This window comes from Argiope bruennichi, chromosome 8, assembly GCF_947563725.1.
Source record: "Argiope bruennichi chromosome 8, qqArgBrue1.1, whole genome shotgun sequence".
Taxonomy (NCBI): Eukaryota; Metazoa; Arthropoda; class Arachnida; order Araneae; family Araneidae; genus Argiope; species Argiope bruennichi.
In genome coordinates, this window is record NC_079158.1 from 130,984,940 (window position 1) to 131,005,987 (window position 21,048).

General features: G+C 30.1%; 1 protein-coding gene across 4 annotated transcripts in view; it reads right to left on the reverse strand.

Annotated features, from left to right (window-relative positions):
* LOC129981807 (transcription factor AP-2-beta-like) overlaps positions 1–21,048 on the reverse strand; it is a 256,095-nt gene that overhangs the window by 80,867 nt on the left and 154,180 nt on the right. For 2 of the 4 annotated variants that reach the window (XM_056092825.1, XM_056092824.1), the window contains exon 1: positions 10,014–11,042. The exons of the other annotated variants lie outside the window; for them this stretch is intronic. In XM_056092825.1, coding sequence (XP_055948800.1) covers positions 10,014–10,166 — 153 coding nt within the window. In that variant the 5' untranslated portion in view covers positions 10,167–11,042. Of the gene's footprint in view, positions 1–10,013; positions 11,043–21,048 lie in introns of those variants that run through there. 4 annotated transcript variants of the gene reach the window in all.

Below are 21,048 nucleotides of genomic sequence, written 5' to 3' on the forward strand. Positions count from 1 at the left end.
TAGCTTCACATCTACTTTCTATTATTCTTCTTCCATTATTAAAATTGGAAACTTTTGCTTTTGTATCTAATCAGACTCTCATTTCTGAGGTTGCGTAGATTATGACAAATGATTTAAACTCTTAAAATCTGAAATGAATCACTCTTAAAATCTGAAAAAATTAAAATCTTTAATGATTTTTGAGAACAATAGTCATTTAAATTATGTAAAAACATTAAAGTTATGTTATTATTTTGTGGCTTAAAAATTAAATTTCCATTATAATTCAAGTATTTGCCGAATGCGTATACATATTTGCATAACAAATAAGCAAAATAAAGTAACCCAATAATTCATTTTAAATAATTTTAGAATATTTTTTTTTAAATGTACCTAGTTCCGAATTTCCAGCTGGTGGATTTGAAGCCAGTACCTTGACACCTAAGCTACTTGGCTGCTCAAAGACGTTTCTTTTGTTTAATATTTGTATGAATAAATATTCCAAAGGCATACTGTCGTTGTATTAAATCCCATTCCATTTTCCGACCCATGTCTTTCCCTTATGCATTCATCACTCTTGTTATCACGCCGTTTTTCTAAAGTGCCAAAACGATGTACAAGAGATTTTTCTACATATAACAAAGAACTTGTGAAAAAAGTCTTTATACCTAAAAGATTATTTTTCGTGATTTTAAAAGATATATGAATTTATGCTTGCCCTTTTGCCGAAGTAATTTTTTGAAACTTGTAATTTTTAATGCTTTCAGTATTTGTGTGTGTGTGTGTGTGTGTGTGTGTGTGTGTGTGTGTGTGTGTGTGTGTGTGTGTGTGTGTGTGTGTGTGTGTGTGTGTGTGTGTGTGTGTGTGTGTGTTAAATAATCAGAAATCCTTCCCGATATGATGCAGATACTAAGACATGTGAGAGATCATTTTAAAGGTCGCATTGTGGTGACTCATCAGCTTCAGTGTGTGGGGTGGAGTGGGGGATGGACGGACACTTATAGCAATAATCATACAATAATAAAACAAGGAATAATAATCAGATAAATAATAAGCAATGCGGAACTGAGATTATTCTTTAAAGCTGTCTCAAACTTCCCGTCATACATGGTTGAAAGCAGAAATAAAATTTCTTTCGAAGTCAGCTTTTAATAAAATTATATTTTATAAACATATTTTTATTATTATATCGTGAAGCGGATTTTTTTTATTTGCCACTTCTTTATAATTTATAAATAATAACTATAAATATTTTAAATCTTGAAATCAAACTTGCTACTAGATGCTTTCACGTGCGTGGAAGTAAAATTCAATTATATTAATCAATAAACCGATAACCAGTTTTGGAAAAACTAAAACAGTGTATGATCATGGAATACACAAGAAATACGAAATTTGAAAATTCTTATTACGAAGCCTTATTTTTTCATTCGTAAAACTAATTCAATAAAATAAAAGTGCTTAAAAATGAAAGCAAATTAAACATTCTAAATATTTTAAATAAAAAGTCCACTTGGAACGTGCCCAAAAAGTTCGAATTCCCTCAGTGAGATCTATTATTATTGTATTTTTAAAAATTTTAAATATTTGCAAAATTAGTTGGGGATTACAATGAATTTCGAATGGAAGTTGAACTCAGTTTCTATTTATTTAATATTTATAAAGGTGATTTGTTGCAAGTTTCAATTAGTTTTTTTTTTCCATTCGTAATTCAAGTAAAATGTAAACGGAAACGTCCAATCCAATAGAAAATCCGCAATGTAAATATATATTTATATGTTACATTTCTCCAAATATCATAAATATAATATTTTAAGTTTTTTTTTACATTGTTGTTGACTTGTTCTGAAGTGGGGAAGAGATTTTTATTTCATTTATTTATTTTTTGCGAATGTGTTATGGTATATATGTTCTTCAACTGAAGTTGTGAAACAATAGTTTCTTTCGAGTTATTAACACGTAAATAAATTGTTGAATCCAAAACTACAGGCTGCATCTGGAAATTGTAATATAAAATAAAAAATTACGGAAAACAATAATTTAATAATCATTATTATGAACAATAGACCATCTTTTCATGCCGAAAGTAATGTTGATCCAGTTGCTTTTCCAAAATATTTAGAACAGCTATCTTAACGAAACAGATTTGAAAGATTTTAAGAAATATATTTAAAATTGGATCATTTCCAAAATGAAGTTGTTTTATTTTTGCTTCGTAAGTCAAAATAACAGGAGTGGTTTTCAATACTTGAGCTGAAAGCCGTGAAACTGCTTTATTTTAACATCATTTACTAAAACTTTGTGTTTCATACATTTATGAAAGGTAATATATAATTTTTACATCATTTTAGAAAGCACTTATCAGAAATAAGTTTCTATATTTATTAAATTGATTATTTAGGTTCATAATCCATATTGTATGTCTATTTTCTAATTTAAGTAAGGATTAAAATTTATGAAATAGTAGCAAAAATTAAATAAGTAAATAATTGAATATCAAATCCAAAATGTCTTTTCGGTATATCCGTTAAAGTTGAAAATAGATCTCATTTTTAGATTTCCATTTTGAAAACTCATTCAAGAAAGTGGCATTTACTTTCATTGTAAGTATTTTTAAAAACCGAATTTATGAAAATAAAAGAAAATAATTGAAACTAAGCCTTAATAATAAAATCGCAAAATCCATAATTTCAATTTTTTTTCTTACCGTAGAATGACTGATTAGTTTGACAGTTTTTTTTGTTGATTGTAGAAATTTTTAATACCCAAGTGAAACTACAGTTCGGAAATTGATTTGTTTCAAGGACCCTGGTGAGTATCAGTTTCTCCTGATGAATATCTTCTGATTTCAGCTTTAGTGTATTATGACTAGAAAAATCAACATCGAAAATTTAATATAAACTCTCGGATTATAAAGTTCCAAACATATTAGGTGCTAACACATAAGTGCTGAACTCTTTCTATATTTAATAAAGGCAATTTTATTTCATTAAAAATAATTGGGGATGCAAAATGCAATTTAAATTCCCCAGGAAGAATATATTTAGACCTTTTTTTATTTCTCAATATCTGAAGAATCCTCTTTATATTAATTTTTTATTAAAAGGCTACTGAAACGATATCTGGATGTCCTTTATAACGAATTTTACAAGTCATTTTTGTTGTATCTGAATATTTTAGGAACACTTATGAAATTTATCAAAAATAAAGGTGTGCTAATTCTTCGAGAACTTGTGTTGGTACTGAAATTTAATTTTCTAAGACCTTCCTCGTAACAATAATATCAAGCACAGCCAACTGATGCGCTAACAAGTTCTAGCTCCGCACTTGAGTTATTCGGAAAATACAATATCTTTTTTCATTTATTTTGCGCTCATCAAACCGTCTTGATCATCCATCAGTCCTCCAGGTTTGAAAACTATTTATTACTTCCAACACCTAGTTCGATCGGGACTGGAGAAAACAAAAGGTGGAAAGCTAAGATCTGAAGATCACATTTTAAGGGATTATTCCCGCTTGATTGAGCTCGCGTGTGCTGTGTATGTGGCTTAGATATGAGATAAAGTTAGAGTTTGTTTAAGCTTCTTCAATTTGATGTTTATGTCACGTTGTTTTCTACCATTTTCTGTTCGATAACCTGTTTTTTCTATTTTGTTTATTATGCGATGAGACATTTTCCACATTCTTTCTTTTTGTTTCAATAAAATATTTCATGCATTTTAATCTATTACTTTTTTTTCATATGCTATCTATTTTTGGAATCCTATCTTTTTAATATGGAATATAATCAAGAGAAAATGATGTCATTTACAAACAAGCAATTTTTTAGCAAAATTCATTGAATGTATGTTTGAAGTGTACATTGAAATTATTTTCTATCCGAGAATTAAAAGCTTTTACATGGGCAAATTTTTAGTCTTTAATAATAAAGAATCAATTTTAAAACAGCAATTAAATTGAATCTACTTTTTCAAAATCTTATAGAGCAGTTTTCCAAAATATATTTTTGCATTGCAAATAGTCTTTTGTGACGCAGTAAGTAACAAATTACACGTTCTCTAATGCTATAATTTTCAGCAGAAAATTGAAAAATTATTCTAATCCAGGATAATTTTCCAAGCATTACATTTGAATAAAAAACTGGAATCTAACTTTCAATCCTGAATGTCTTTAATATATCTCAGTAAAAAGGTCTTTTCAAAATCAAGCAAACACAAGATAATTTCATTGCTATTTTATTTTTAATTTATAGTAATATTTCGAACAATTATCATACAGAATGAAATGAGGCTCAATAAAAACTAAAGATTTGAAGTGATCAACCAAGATATTAGAAAGAAAAACTTTTCAAAAATGAAAATCAATTCAAATGACACTAGTTGCTTAGATGAAATTATGTTAATTTAAAAAATAAATGCTATAAATTTACATCAAATATTACCTCCGAAAGTATTAGAGGCATAACTATGCAATTTCTGTAAATGCTTAATATATATTTGTGTTACTCATGCTATTACATATATAGCTAAAACTTTTGATAAACGTGGGATGAGTTATAGCAGAATTTTCTTTAATTTTCCATGAATATTTTCAATGATATTTGGTGTATAGCACTCATTTTAAAAGTAACATATTTAATATAATTCTACTTTCATGCAAAAAATAACCTACAAAAAATGTTACATTTATACGTAAAATCAATGAAAGTATACTACAATTATATAATGAAACATTCATAGAAAAGTTATATAAAAGAATCGAATAACTTTTCTGTGAACTTTTGTAATGGTACCTGATATCGTATTGAGTTATTGTATTACAGTTGGAAATGATTCATATCTTTACAATAAATTCGAAATTCAAATTATTTCATTATTATTTGTTGCAATAATATTTCAATTCTTATATCAAGAATTCACGCAGTTGTTTACGTATTTGATAAGTCCTTTTTCTGATTGCAATGGCATGTTTCAAAACTTACTTTTTCATACACTTTCTAAAGTACATCGCAAAAATTCTCCGGCAGTTTTCTTTTTAGCAATTCCTAGGTTTCGATTTTTTTTAAATTTTGATTTAAACTTGAGGCGATTCAATGAATTTCTTTCAAATTCGCTTAATAATTATCTTAATTATGTTTTCAATCAATCAGTGAATGCTTTATTTCCTGATCCATTTTGTAACTATTTGGGTGTGGCATATGATTGTTGCCGGAAACGCATTCTTCGATGAAAGAAATTTAAGATATAGGTACAAATTGTCACTATTTTAATTAAGACTCGGATATTTCTCAGTTTATCTATATTTGCATATTCAATTTATTCGCAAATATTTATTTATGCTATTTTTTAACCACAAGCCTTTTACTATTTAATTAAAAATATAGATTAAAGAGATCATGAATGCTGATATTTCTTACTTTACGCATCTAATTGCTTTAATCGTACAAACAACACATAAAATACGCAAAAATGAATAATGCGGCCAATAAAGGATAAAAGTTCTTTTTTTTGAAGAACCTTCAATTTGTTTCACAAAGAAATGTTGGGGATTTTGAAATGTTTACAATCATTCGCCTTATCACCAAAAGCGGAAAGAAAACCTCTCTTTAAAGACCTTTAGGTACGTTTATTCAGACCAGATCGTCTTAGGTAAAATCATTTCCTATTCTAACTGACTGTGATGCAATTTTCTGTTACTCATCTGAGAAGGGCAAAGAGCTCTGCAGATTGGCCCCTTTTCTTTGAAGCATTTGATGATAACGCGCATTTAAAAAAAAACCAATTCACATGTCAGAAATTTTATAGTGTTCCGAAGAGAAAATGAACTTTGAATTCCTATTGAATTCCATTCCCACTTGAATTCCTATGAATTTGTAAATGCGTGTTTAGCTAAAGCTGCACCGATTAATACGCTTGTTTCAACATTCTTCCTAATGAAGTTAAAGTCCATCGAGAGAATTTTCGGTGAAATAATTGAATAAGATTTTAAATGTTAGATATTGTTCATTAAATAATAGTTTCAGCTGAAAATAGACCAATGCAGAATATTTAATTAATTTGTAGTTATTGTGCAATTCTTTAAATTTTTAATCATATTTGAAATCTAATAATATGAGACTGAAGATCACCTATTTCAAATATTCTGACACACAAAACAAAAAAATAGTGTTTTTCCTATCTTACGAACTTATTATATTATTTTAAATCGCTCTTTTTCGTGTGTAGTTGTTTCGTCGCTGGTTGTTAAAAATTTCAATTCCATTTTTTACATGAAAATTGGACTTCATCATCATTAATATTCGATTTCATTTTATTACAGATGTTGAAGCTTTATATCAATCTCTTTCGTTGTTTTACTTCCTTAACTGTCTGTCCTCTCATCAAAAACTTCATTTTGAAACAGCAACTAATTAAATAGCTGAATTGAAATATGTTCATAGGCCATGTATAAGGACGGAAGGCAAAACGAGTCAGCCTTAAACTTTTATGTTTAAGACAGAAAAAGGCTCGTAATGCAAATGCCTTAACAAATATTCAGCAAAAACTTTTTTATTCGGCAAAATTTGATATATACCAACCAGAAAGCTATTTGCAAGAAAAAAATAAATCTTATATTTCAATTATATTACAGTGGAAAACAACTATGTTAAAAATGGACGAATTAAAATAAAACATCATTGTTCAGCCCTGAAGTTAAGTCTTAATTATAAACACACCAAAGTTACAAAACATTTATTAAAACTTTACTAACTTACGGGAAAATAGTTTTACCTTGTATGTATATTTTAAAGTGATGTGAAAATTATTTTCATGAAGTAATATTTTCAAAATAATTGTAAAAAAATCTTTAAAAGTATGTTGAATTTTTGTTACTAAAAATATCGTTCTAAGGTGCACATTCGCACCCATCAAAGTGTATTTGCGCAAAATTTGATTGCTGTGAGTGTAACAATCGATCACTCAATATATATATATATATATATATATATATATATATATATATATATATATATATATATATATATATAGGTTTGTATATTTTCCTTAATTATGAGTGAAGATATATACTTTGAAGTAAGAAACAAGTTACACAACAACAAGATGTTTCCACAATTAATCACATAATATTGATTATACGCAAATTGTCTTCAGATATTTAATTTGGCTTTATTTCACTTAAAGTGTGTTATTCTTTTTTCAGAGAAAATTAATTCTCTCTCTTTCTCTCTTTTCTTTTTTGGGTTTTGTCCCAACTTACAAAGTAATGTTGTGGGTGTTTAATTCAGAAACAGTCCAAGTAATATCAAATAATTCATGCGCATACATTCATTACGTCTTCCAAGAACCTCTTTTAGGAATGATGCAAGGATGCACTTTTCCAACAAATTGCAGGAGTCACATAGATTTCTGACAGGACTAGCGCTCACGTTTTTTCTGTCCGTCGAAAAGGATGAAAATAAACTCTTGAATTGTGATTGAGCTCAATCAGAGTTCGTTTTTTCATGGTGAGATTTGTTACAATTTGAAAATTTAAGAAGGGGCATGAATTTTACTTGCAATTGTTTTTATAGCTGAAATAATTTTGAATGCATAAAGAAATTTGTTTCTTGAAAATGCATTTAAAAAATTCCTTTGCTTAGCTTCTTAATAATTTATATGGATCTTTTTTTAGGGATGACATAATTTTAGGGTTCTTTATGGTATATGGAACAAACATATAATTCATTTCAAAATACATATTAAATCATTACAATTCATGGAATTAAGAGACCTTTAAAGCTTAACTCTAATTTAAATTACTTATTATTTCCTATCAAGTAAATCAAAAATATTTATAAAATTTCACTCAATGCGGAAATTAACAAAGAAAAAAAAAAGGAAGAATTAAGAAATATTTTCAGAAAAAATATCCACCCATTTTGCTGGTACGTTAACTGATAAGAAATCATCAGAGGAAAATTGTGACTAATTCTCTTAAATTAATTTTTTTATTATTATTAAAGAAGAAAAAAATATTATTTAATCTGTCACTCATCTTGATGTTCTTATTCTTATTTAATAAAAGGACATTCATTCCAGTATGCAATGTGTTAATACAAAAGTATATATTTTAATTTGCAAATAAGATTTTAATAAACGACATGTAAATGAATTGCGCCAATCATAAATAATTATTCAATATATATATCTATATATATTGCTAAATCGAGTCTTTCAATCTTCGATAGTTCATTTCTCCTTTATGTTACCAGTTTTAAGACGATGAAAACAAAACGTGATGCCAAAAAATATAGCAGTAAAAATAAGCTGTAAATTATTTACAGATAAAAAACTTTCTAGAAAGAAAGGGTACACAAGTTGAAATATTACAAAAATTGAAATAAAAATATGTGTATTTCCTAGATGGTTTATGTAAAAATGTACTGAAATAAATAGTTTAAGGAAATAGAAAGGCTTGATTGAATGCAGTTGAGTGGAAATGCAACTTTTTCTACCATTTTAAATAAAAAATAAAGAGTCATTAACTATAGGAGTAATAATGACAGAGGCTTTACGTACCATTTTTAGTGTTGTATTATTTAATCCAAATAGAACTCATTGTATATATATAGAAAAATAATAATGCATTAGAAGAATTGAATATCATAAAAATTCTTCTGCCGCAACTTTCTTAAGACAGGGAAGGTTAAAATTAACTTTTCAAACTAGAAAATCTAGCATATTCAAAAGATCTTATTTAAATCAAATTTGATTTTTTTTTTTTTAAAAAAAAAAGAAAGAATATTTTCAGATAAGGCAAAACTTCTAAAACCATTTCTGTCAGAACAAAACTTGCTGATTGTTTTTATAGATGCGCAGCAGACTTTCATTCTTAAAACAAAATGCAGAGCGAAGTCACGAAAAGGAAAGAATATAATTTCTGACTAATGCTAAGTTTCGAATAGTCAGAAAATTGAGCAATGCGAATCTGTGCCTTTTTAAGGGATGCGGCCGCTCTTTATAGATCGTTTTAAGAAACGAAATATGAAAAAATAAATCAACGCTAGTTAATAGTTAAATGCCTCATCTTCTCATCATACATAAAATATAATTATTGCATTTTCTAAGACGTATTTCACTCACTAGAAATCCTTTCTGAATTTTAATTTTTAAAAGCAAGATTTATACGATGTTTACTGTTTGGGGATTGAAATGTAATAACGTTTCATTAACTCACTCTCGAAAATGAGTAAAAATTTTAACAAAATTACTTTAATATTAAAGCAAATAACTTTAAATTGTTAAAGCTATTTCTGTGGTGTATAAAAATTGTGAAAGAGAGGTAAAATGTTCAGATATTATTAACTGAATTTAATAAACATAAGCATTCTGTTATTATGAGTAAAGCAATCATGAATTTAAAATGTTCTTTTGTTTACTGGAATATAATAAAGTACAGAAATGTGAGAAGAGGAACATTTAAATAGACAAAATAAAATAACGTCGAATATCCCGAAGAACTTAAACACGTTAAATTTGTATACACTTATAAGTCTACAAAAGAAAAAAAAAATCTACGAGAGAATTTTTTCAAGGTTTAAACAGAACTTTCGTATGTACAAAATGGACCGAAACTCGTTATCCATTTAAAATATTTGAAACTGCATATGAATTAATTACAGAAAAATTAATTTCAATAAAACTTCAGAATGAAAAAGACGCATGTGAACATTTCTTCACCCATTACAAAGAGAACGAAAGGAGCATCTCCTTCTATAGAAATGTGCCATGGATAGAAATTAAAAAATTCTTTATCAGAACTTTGTCAAAATTTCGCAAAATATTTAAAAATCCAAATAACATTAAACTCAGCAGAATAAAATAAATAATCGTAATAATTAAAATACTTATTTTTTATCTACTAAGAGACTCATTTCCATCGGGGGAAGTTTTCAAAGTTTAATTGCTGTCAGTCCATGAAAAATATTTAAAACTACAGATTGAAAATTTCAAACAAATAAGTAAAAAGGAATATAAAAAAGTATGTCTTCATACCTCAGCGTCATAGGGCAAAGAGAACTGCGAGCGGCTGATGCCCGTTTTGGCCGCGATGGCCTGAGTTGGCGAGAAGGGCGTCATCCCCTCCCCTTCCATCCCTTTCCTAGAGATGACCATGTCCGACTGATGTTGCAACTGGGCCATCAGCATCTCCCACGTGTCCCGGGGGGCTTCGTCCCCCGATTCTCCAGCAGGGTGCACCTCGGCCAATGTGGGATCTGTGCAGGTCTCAACCCGACATGGAGGATGCCGGGAATCGTCTGAAGAAAAGATCGACCAGGAGCAAGGGGGATAGCCCGCGGAACGAGATCTGCAACAAGTTGGCGCAACGGGAACACCTTATCTTCCCCTGATAGATGTTTTTCGCTGGTAATATTTGGTAATTATCGAGAATCAGATTTCACTTTAATTGATTCCATGCAATAAATGGCAACTATAGTGCGTTGAATGTAAAAGTACAATAAGTCCTCTGCTGCTGTGATATCAAAGTTCCTCGGATAACAAACTTGAATATTAGCAGAAATCGGCTATTTGACACAAATGTTAAAAAGAACTTGCATTGAGATCCTCCATTGAAAATGCGTTCATCTAATCGGTTTTCTTTTAATTATTTGTAGCAGTACCCAATTGATGTGAATATTTTTTCAACGGCAGACTTTCAATATTATGCTACAATATTTAAAATTGGTTTTCTTCATTAAAAAAACGAATCCAAAGAAATTTAATCTTCAATGTTTTTCTCCACTTTTGAAAAATAAACACTCACCAAAAAGACGATTTTAACAAAAGTTGCACCAAACGTCTTACCTCTGTCGAAATTGGTAAAATCAAAGACATTTTATCCAAGGTGATTATTTCTGATAAAAATCAGATCAGTGTCCACTGTCTTCGGACCTTATGGCCCACCTTCTGTACTGCTCGGGGCAAGTTAGGAAATCAAATGCTTGCACGCGGAGTAAAAAAAAATCCGTGCTAGGCCGGGAGTAAACAAAACAAAAAGAGTGTGTCGGGCACCCGGCGGAGAAACACGAGGACTCCTTCCGCCTGCGGGAACAAGTGGTTGAATAGAGTTTTTGGGATGGAAAACGCGTCAGGCAACACAGAACTCACCTTCTCCGCTGCGAATCATCCAATACCTTCCCTTCCTGATCATCCCTCCCCTTCCCCCTTTCCCTCTGGCCGAGGGGGATGGTGAAGAATCAAATGGGGAGGAGCAGAGGGACGGATAGGAGGAAGAAGAGAACGTCGTTTCTGCATAGCCGGCAGTCAAAGAAAGGTGCTGCGTTTCTCAAAGCTATTTAACGTGCCGCTTGTGATCACTTTTCATCCCAAAAGTCTCACCCATCACATTTATTAACAGAACAAGATTCTGTTAATAAACACGTTACTATGCTATCTAAAAGAGGTTCAAATGAGCGCGGTAGCGTCAAAAATTAAAATTAATTTAACGTCATTCGGAATTTTTTCTTAAAATTTATACGATTTATTATCATTTTGCGAGACAAAAGGTGGAGGGGAGGAAGCAGCAAACAGATAAACATACGGTTATATATATATATATATATTACTGAAATTGCTTACACCGTGTGCAGCTGAAGCTGAAAGCACAGGTTTTAAGGAACAATATCAGCTATGATTTCTATTTGAAATCGAGTTTTGAAATACAGGTGACAATACACGGACATAAATATGACTTTTAATTTTGTGTCAGTTTCTTAGCTCTCAGTGTATCCAATGCTTATTCCAGTTACCTATGCCACATTTTGACAGACGGCTCATCTAATGGATATAAAGACATACTCGGCAACGCAGTGTATTCTGCTCATAATTGAACTCATTGCGTTCTTCTTAAGCAGTTTAAAATTTTTAAAGACTTAAAAGTTTTTTAAACTCATTTTGCTTTCCTAAGAAGCAGAAAAAGTATATAAAAGCTCAGGATCATTGTGTGAGTAAATAGATTGCAATCAAAATGGATAACGAACATGAAAAGCAAGGGACTAACTGCAATTGAATGCCAATCGATAATTAAGGCAAGAATTGAAATATCTACACTAATGAATTCACATAATTTAGTTAATGCACATTTGTATTGAAAGATAATAACTATGTAAAAGAAAAAAAATGGTGTGAAATCTAAAACCACAGTCAAACAAATGCTGCAATCTAAAAACATATTTAGTGAATTGTCGAATGTTTTAAAAGGATGTTAATCACTTTTTTTCTTCATTAAAATTCGCACATTTCAGCGAAATAGAAATTTTTTTTTCTTTATTCTTCTCTACAATTTTGAAATGTCGTGAATCAAAACTATACAAAGCTAAGAATTTAAATTTTGAGTAAAAGCAGAAATCCTATTATTTGGCCACTAAATTGTTTTGAGTCCCATAATCAACGAAGAAACAATTTCCATAAAAACTATTTCTGAAACAAACTTCTGAGGGTAGTTCTAACATGAAAATGAATTAAAAATGAATTAATTCTTAGAAATGAATTATTCTTTAAAATGAATTAAAACTAACTTTTTTTAATGGAAGAAACACTTAAAAAAATATTCAGATAAATCATGAAAAATAGGTATCGGAAACATAAGAATAATGTATATCAGCTTGTAAGTACTAATTCAAATAAATGTTATAAAAACAATTTACAACACTTATCTAAAGTGTAAGAAAAAAAATCATTAAAGGAACCAAAAATATAAAAATAGTTAATATGACCTTTAAGAAACATAAGCATGAAATAGTAATAAATTTAAAACTTTTTTAATATTCTCTCACATAGCACATTTTTTAATGAACTGTTCCAAGCCACATTTTATTATTTATACTGTTACTATATTTTACTTGCTTTTTATTTACATCATAATCAGTAAAAATATCTTCAAAGAAACTTTGGTTTTTGCTCTTTCTTATGAAACAAGAAACTATGTACCACCTCTAAATGATACGATTTTATCTTGAATTATGATTTTGCCTCAAATTCAGATTACTGATTTGCAAGACTTGCTTTCGGAAAAAACTCTATAATTGAAAGTGTTCGCTGCTCTCTTAAAATTATGTCCTCAGATTTTAAATTCTGCCTTTCTGGAGGGCTTTTTTTTTAAATCCTTTTTCTGCAATCTTTGAAATTTGAATTCCGATATCGGAACAGATGAAACGAGGTGAGATTAGCCCAGATATCGTTTGCACAAAAGAGCGAATCGAATTCATTCCTGTGGCTTCTAAACAGGTTCTTCTCGGACAATTTAAATCTTAAAAATTCTTATTCAGTGAAATATCAGAAATGCAGTTGTACAAAACTGTTCGAAATCTTGCATCAACATTTATTATATTGTTCATAGCATAAATTTTGGTGTAATTTGCTATCAAAAATCTCTAAATATCTTTCGTAAAGAATAGTACCATTTTTATTATTGACATTTATCACTGGATATAGATATTTAGTGACCGGATTCGAGCCCGTAAGCTCATTTATTCATTAGGTGCCAAAGCTTTTTATAGCTGAAAATCTAAAAATGAGCATTGAATTTGCAATGCCCTTTTATTCACCCACCCACCCCTTTCTCACAAAAAATGGTTTTATTGTAAGGAAATAATTTCTAACAATCAAATCAGTGAATAGCCTGCTTCAACTCAACTCAAACATTGAGTTTTATTCTCAAATTAAAACACTTTACATTTGTTGTTATTTCTTATTTTCTGACAAGAGTCGATCTGTGTTATTGCGAAAACCCGATTACATCGTTTGGCATCCGATGCTACTTTAAAACGATTCTCCCAGACGGCAGGTGCGGCCATTTGTATTATTATCCTCCCTCCCTCTTTTCGCCCCCTGCGATGATCTTATGTTTATAACAAACCCTCTCGCATAAATTAAAGCAACTAAATTCACAAGCACAACACTGCATGCATGCTGAAAGCTTTGCAGAAACAATCACCACTGTTTCGGTGTCATCCCCTCCCTTCCCCCACTCCCTAAACAGGTTTCTGCCAGCAGTAAACGATTCTCTTCTTCCCTCCTACCTTTATGAAGATCGGAAAACCACACGGCATTATCTTCATACACTCTCCCTTCCCCCCTCGATTTTTGTTTATCCCCCACCCCGATTCAGCTTCCAAGTTAACCTGTTATTAGAGAGATTATTAATGCCACGCCTATTCAGAGTTAGGTGAAACTACAGTTCCGAAAAAATGTTCGCGAATTGCTCTGTTCGTCGTCGAAAAAGACGATGGATGGGTTTGAAATGATACACAGGAACTGTCCTGTTCGTCTTTTTTTATTGTTCCTTTTATTTTTGTTTCAACATCAGGGACACTTTTGAATTACCGGTGCTATTTGTTAAAAACGCCGCTGTGCCTTCTTCTTACTTAAGTGTAATTATGATTCATTTGTTGAGGTTCCACCAAACTGTGGTACCGGGTGACAGCGAAAAAGAGGTTCTGGTTTGTTTGTGGAATTCTTTTTTCCCCGTTGCACAAAATATATTCGGAGCGCATACCCCTTAGATAATAACCTCGTCTCTTGCAACAGTTGTCTAAATTGCTGTGAGCTTTCGACGTGGATGAATGGCCGGCAATTTACTAAGGAAAGGAAAGGTTACGAACCCCAAGAATACATTCCAAATATCACTCTAGTCTGAATCAAAATGAGTTCTGTTACCCAAGACTTTCTCCTTCTAGAAGATTCACGTTTAATTATAGGTTAGATTTCAAGTGAAATGTGAAAACATTCATCTTTATCTAGTATTAACAAGTAAAAAAAAAAAAAAGAAGTCATCTTTTATTAAGAAAAATTCTTTATTTTCAGATAATTAGATGAAGTCAATGTAGTTATAAAAGAAAGGACAATAATATAAAAATCTGATAACTACTATTTCCTTTTTAGTATGGTGGAGATGTTTGAAAAAGGAAATTTAAAACAAACTACAGCAGCAAGATATTAGTAAAATAAAATCAAAACGTGAATCATTGACATTATCAATAAATGCAGATATTAGCAAAATTATATATCCACGCCGATTATTATTTTCTCCCAAAGTTTCGATTTTCTGACAAACGCATTCACTTCTAATAATCAAACAGAAACATCTTTTAAAATCTTTTAATGAAAAAAAAATTAATTTTTTTTCTATATGATACAGAAATATAAAATGTCAGCAATTCTGAAGCAGTTCTGAGCTGGATATCTTTAATACGGGTTCATTCTGCATATTCGAATCCCGTGAAGTTATGATTATAGATGTAGCTTCATTTTCATTATTTCGAATATAATTAGAGAGCATACTTTAAACTCTATCTCATCATTTTTTAATGAAGGATAAACTTAAGAAGAGTTGAGTTGTATTGTATTGTAGATACAGAAATGAATTGCATCATAAATAGATATTACTTTTATATGGCTTTACAATTTATTGGTCCAAGCTTTTAAATCGAACATTTCACTTTTTTTTCAAAAATCAATGAATGATTAGAACTTCGAATGCGATTCTTACACCAAAATGGATGATTTACTTCCAATTTTATATCAAACAGAAATTGGTAAAAGAATCTAATAAACCTATATCCATTTTACTTCGCTTCCCTTAAAAACTTAAGCAGAAATTATATCTATTAATAGCATGATATAGTATGTACAGTCACAGGCAATTTGACTGAGAGCTACCAAGTTTTGCATAAATAAATTTCGGAAAGTGTGAGTACACACATTAGAGTGACTTTTTAAATATTTAATTAGAATTATAACTCATTAAAAATGGTGAGAAGTTTTCGAGATAACTTCCAAAAATTTATATGCCCAAAAATAAATTTTAAATCATTTTAAAATGTCATTTTTTTTTATGTACAAATGCAACTACCATGCATTTTTCTTTCATTTTAATAATTTTAGAAAGTTCTTTTTTTTTTCTTCTTACCAGGTTCATTTTAGAAAAGGTTTAAGATATCAGTTTAAATAAAATTAATTCACTCGTGCGAATTTCTCCGTCACACAGAGCAACTCAAAACATCTTCGAAAATCCGAATTCAGCTTTGTTTTGTTTGGGTGCATAATAACTGCCCCGTATGATTCACTTCCTTTGATCCAATGAGCAGCATCCATGCTGTCATTCATTTCACAGCGAACATTGCAAGGCGCGTTCGCAAATATGGATGCTAGTCCGTTTTGTCCGCTCCTTAATTTCTATGAAATATGACTGCCTTTGCTTGCGACAAAAAACGGACTGCGTGTAGAATGCTTACATAATATGTGAAATTGTATGCAGTCCGTCTCACCAAGGAAGATTTCGATGGGAAATTATTACGTACCCACCCAAACAAAGCTTTCACCTTCCTTCTGAATATTTTTCAAAGTTTTCTTTAAATTTTTCCTTTAAAGAAAATTATAGATATTTGTAAACAGCTCAGTTGTTTTTAATTACAAAACAATACATCTCACATGACATCTGGATAGGATGTAAGACACAACCCAAAAAAGAATGTATCCATCTCCAATACATTTCACTCAAGTAGCGCACTCATTGTAGCTCTTTAACAACTTTCGCATGACACAAAAACTACTTCTACCAATAAAAAAACAACAAAAAAATGGATCCTCTAGTAAAACGAATTGAACCCTTTGAGCACACTCTGATATAATTTGAACTAGATCTTTATCCATCAAAGCTTAGTGCCGCCATCGATACAGGACAGATGCATCATTTTAAATATAAATTAAATACGTAGTTAAGTTTTATACGAGTTTTTTTTTCTTGTGAAATTCCTTATCGCGAAGATTTAGTTTTATCGAATCGAAATTGCTTCTGTGTACAGTTGTTCTTCAAGCAGACTATTAATAGCTTCCTGCTCGGAGAAATCATGATATTTCCATTCCCAGCAATCGAGATGCAGACTCGAGTTGCGAAATGACCTGCAGCAGACCTATCATTAGAGATAAGAATCTTTAGGAAATGGCAGGCCAATAAATCTCTGACATCGATTGAAACTCAAAAAAAACGGTCAGCTCTGAGAAACGGCCTTTTTTGCGCTGTCCATAGCTGGTCATTTTATTCGGACACGTGAAAGAAAGATAAGAATTATTAAATGGGACGATATTAACAAAGTGTTTAGAACGTTCAGGTACTTCGAAGATAAACTCAGAGATGCATCGCAAAGCAAATAAAAAAAAAGCAATGTTTTTAATGAATTTTATTCGATGAATATCGCCATAATACTCATCCCGTCACACTACCAGATCTGGATTCATACATGCGCAATTCTAGATTTATTACAAAACACCGATTTTGAAATAAATCTGTATAGAAAGAAATTTCGCAATGGATCCTCAAAGTGTAATTGAAAAAGTTTTGTTTGAATATGCTTAAGGTCCCGTTTCAAAGCAGTACGGAAGGTGTTATTTTTTTTTCACATAACTCACCATTTTGAACTATGGTAAGGTAAAGCACGCACCATTTTGAACTATGGTTATGAGCAAGCACCCTCCCTCACCAAATGTCCGCAACACACTAGCAGGAGGACACTTGATCGCCGTCAAATTTATCGTGCAGATTTATTTGAAATGCATCTCAGGTGAAATTGGATTTCCAACTCGAATCTCTTTTGTTTCCGAGGCCAAAAATTACCCACTAACCTCCTCATTTGATGAAAATTGTGATTTTTTCCCCCCTAAATATGAATTTTCGGATACGTCATTTTTGCTATTTTCCCTATTTAAATGTTGTTGAGTCGTCATGAACTACTGCGAAAATATCAGTAAGCCTAATTTATCTATTATTTCACAATTTTTAAAACAATTCAGGAAATTTAGAATTGTTATTAAATTTGCTTTTTAAAAAATGCATGAAATGGATGGAACGAGCTCTGATCTGTGTATTTGCATATTTTCCTCTTAATTTTCATTTCTAATAGATGGCAGCACCAGTTCACGAAAATGGAGTCGGAAAGGAAATTCGAATATAAAATTAGCTCTTAAATCCGATACAGGAGCCGATATCTTTCGGTTTCGAAAAAATTTATTTTTATGTGAATTTATTCCATAAATAAAAATATCTGTAATCATATTTTCGCAAGGTAAGATGAACATTTTTCAATTCATCATGTAATTTTCTTTGCACGTTTCTATAATTACGTTTTATTTCACAAAATTTAAAAAAGTCTAATAGTATAAAGCAATCATCCAATTTAGAACTCACCTGGAATTACATAATTTTATCGAGCTGTATAAAGCAAAGTCAAAAAGATGCAAATGACATTTACTTAATGCAAAAAAAAAAAAAAAAAAACAATATATATTATACATTATTCTGATAATATTATATAGAATTTAGGCAATGTAGAAATATATATATGAATTTTTGGAATACTTAATAATTGCAAGATGAGTTATTGTATAGGCGGTATTGTATAAAGACGGATTGAGTCATATTTATTCCCGAAGAAAATATCGATGTTTGTTACTTCTTAAGTAATGTAATATTTTAATACCTTTCTTTGAAATATTCTTTATATAAATCCTTGAATGATTCAATTTGAAAGGAAAGAGCTTCATAATATATTCTCTAAATCTAGTTTTTCATCTTCAAACTACAGAAATCTCCAATTATTCAATTATTGCGAAGGGGAAAAAACAACAACGAAAATGTCAATATAAATGTCGAAAATAATGGTCCATTGTACTAAATGTCTTTTAAACGAAAGAGCTTATTCTTTAAGGTCATATAGATTGTAACATTCATACTTAATTTTAATACACGTGTGTAAAATATGATTTTAATTCATTATTTACTTAATGGCTTTCTTTTACATATCACTTTTAGTGGTTGTAATATTCTGAAACAAGTTTATTTCATTTCATTTAATGAATTGAAGATTATTTAGTTTAATGCGTTTTGTATATATTTCCTCATTTCCTATTAGATGTATTACCAACATTATTTGGATAATGGGGAGCCGCAGTGCCGCTAAGAAGGAAGTTATTGTTAAGAATTCTGTTTGAAGTAAAATAATTTTTTTCACAGCATATAGAATGAAAAGTTACAAATTCTATAAATATCAATTTTTCCTTTCATGCTTTTACTCATTTTGAGTGCATACAATATTGAATGGCGTAGTCTTGAATTCTTGCTTAATCCATCTATACATTTTTTTTTTTTTTTTTTTTTTTTTTTTATCATTTGCACTTGAATACGTTTATAAATTAGACGTAATTGAAGTCGCCATATGTTCAACAAATTATAAACATAAAACAAGCATCCAGATAAACGTTTCTCACGAAACAATGGATCAAATTGTCAATGAACGTATCGTTCCAATCGTTTGTAATAAGAAATCCCAAACTCATTACGATATTTATCAAATATTTATTTCAAATTCATGAAGATAAATGCAAATATTTGTATTTTATGAAAATATAAAATGAGTAAGGTATTTCAAGTAAAGGCACCGTTTAATGATTCGTTGAATTTATTTAGTTTTTAAAAGATGATTCTGAGTAAACCATTTGGGACATGGTTCGTCCGATAGTCTGATTTCAATCTTATATAACTTAAACCAAACACTTTTATCACATTTTACGAATTTATTAACTGGAAAATGTTAGATTTTTCCAGAATCCACAAAAACTTTTGAGTACCTCAAAAATATACGTACGTTAATTTTATGAATTAAAAATATAAAGCTTATTTTTAGTTCTGATTACACTTAAATGTAATTAGAAAATTCAAATAAGGTTTAATAAAATAATCTCAAAGTTACCTGAGTATGCTTTAAAATTTCAATAAATAATATAAAATGTTAAAAAATATTCAAAAAAATGTAATAAATGATATAAATCAATTATTTTATAAAATCGCATTTACAACGGAAGCAATAAAATCTACTCAAAAGTATCCGCGATTCATTATTTTATCCTGGATAGGATAATTCATATTACAAAGATTTAAAATGTTAACAAAAACAAATGAACCAGTAGTCCAGTTCTAACCACTGGTAAGAATTTGCTACCTCTGGTTTCATAGGAAAGCTCATGGCCTCTATATGATTCATAAAGGGTCCACTGTCGCCTACCTCTGTTTCCGTTTTTTGAGAGAGATATTAAAAAAAAAATTCATAATGCATTCTTGCAGTAGAGTTTGGTAGCCGTAAACATTGAACCGATAGCAAAAATATTTATTACAAATGATTTACCATGACCCCTCGATAAGTCATCTGTGATCATCTACCTGTTCTTTTGAGAGAATCTGCAAAATCAAATTTTGGCTCAGTCCTCAGCCTCAACAACTGGAATGAATTCGCCCCTTTTTACTACCAATTTGGCGATTTCGCCTCTTTGAAATACAGTACACCAATTAGGCTACTCTATCATTACTGTGCAGTTTTTACTTATATTTCTGTAGGAATTCTTTTATTATACATTTGTTGGGATAAAATGTAATTAATCAAGGCTGGTTGGCATGACTAAAATAATCTCATTCCAAAGGCATTTTTTCCCACCAGAATGACATTAATGTAATCGCGTCGACGAATCTCAATGAAATACATCTTCTGAAAATATATGAAAATACTATTTTAAATTTTGACTGCATGGTAATGGTGAAGCATTCTGATTGGTTAATTACACTTGGAAATTGGCAAAATAAAATGCCATCGAAAATTGGCCGAAATCGGTCTTTGATTTCGGCCAATTTGGAATTCTTTTGAGTTGAATTCGGAATTCTTTTTAAGTTTTATTTTGCAATATTTCTTGAAATCGGATGTGGAAGGACAAATAACTCTTGCTGACAAATGAGGAAGTCACAAGCTTCCATTTGAAATTGAAATTGGCAAAATCTGTACACATTGACTGTTTTATTTAGTGATTGTGATTGAGGAACTCTATCACAAGAATTTTCCAAACAAAGAATGAGCAATGAAAATGCTTTTGAAATTTCTCTCAGATATAGAGGATAGTGAAGAGAAGAGCTTCATTGATTTGATATGAGATTCATGTCACTATTAGAGGTCCTAATTTAATATGAAATAAAAATTTGCGAAATCGGTAA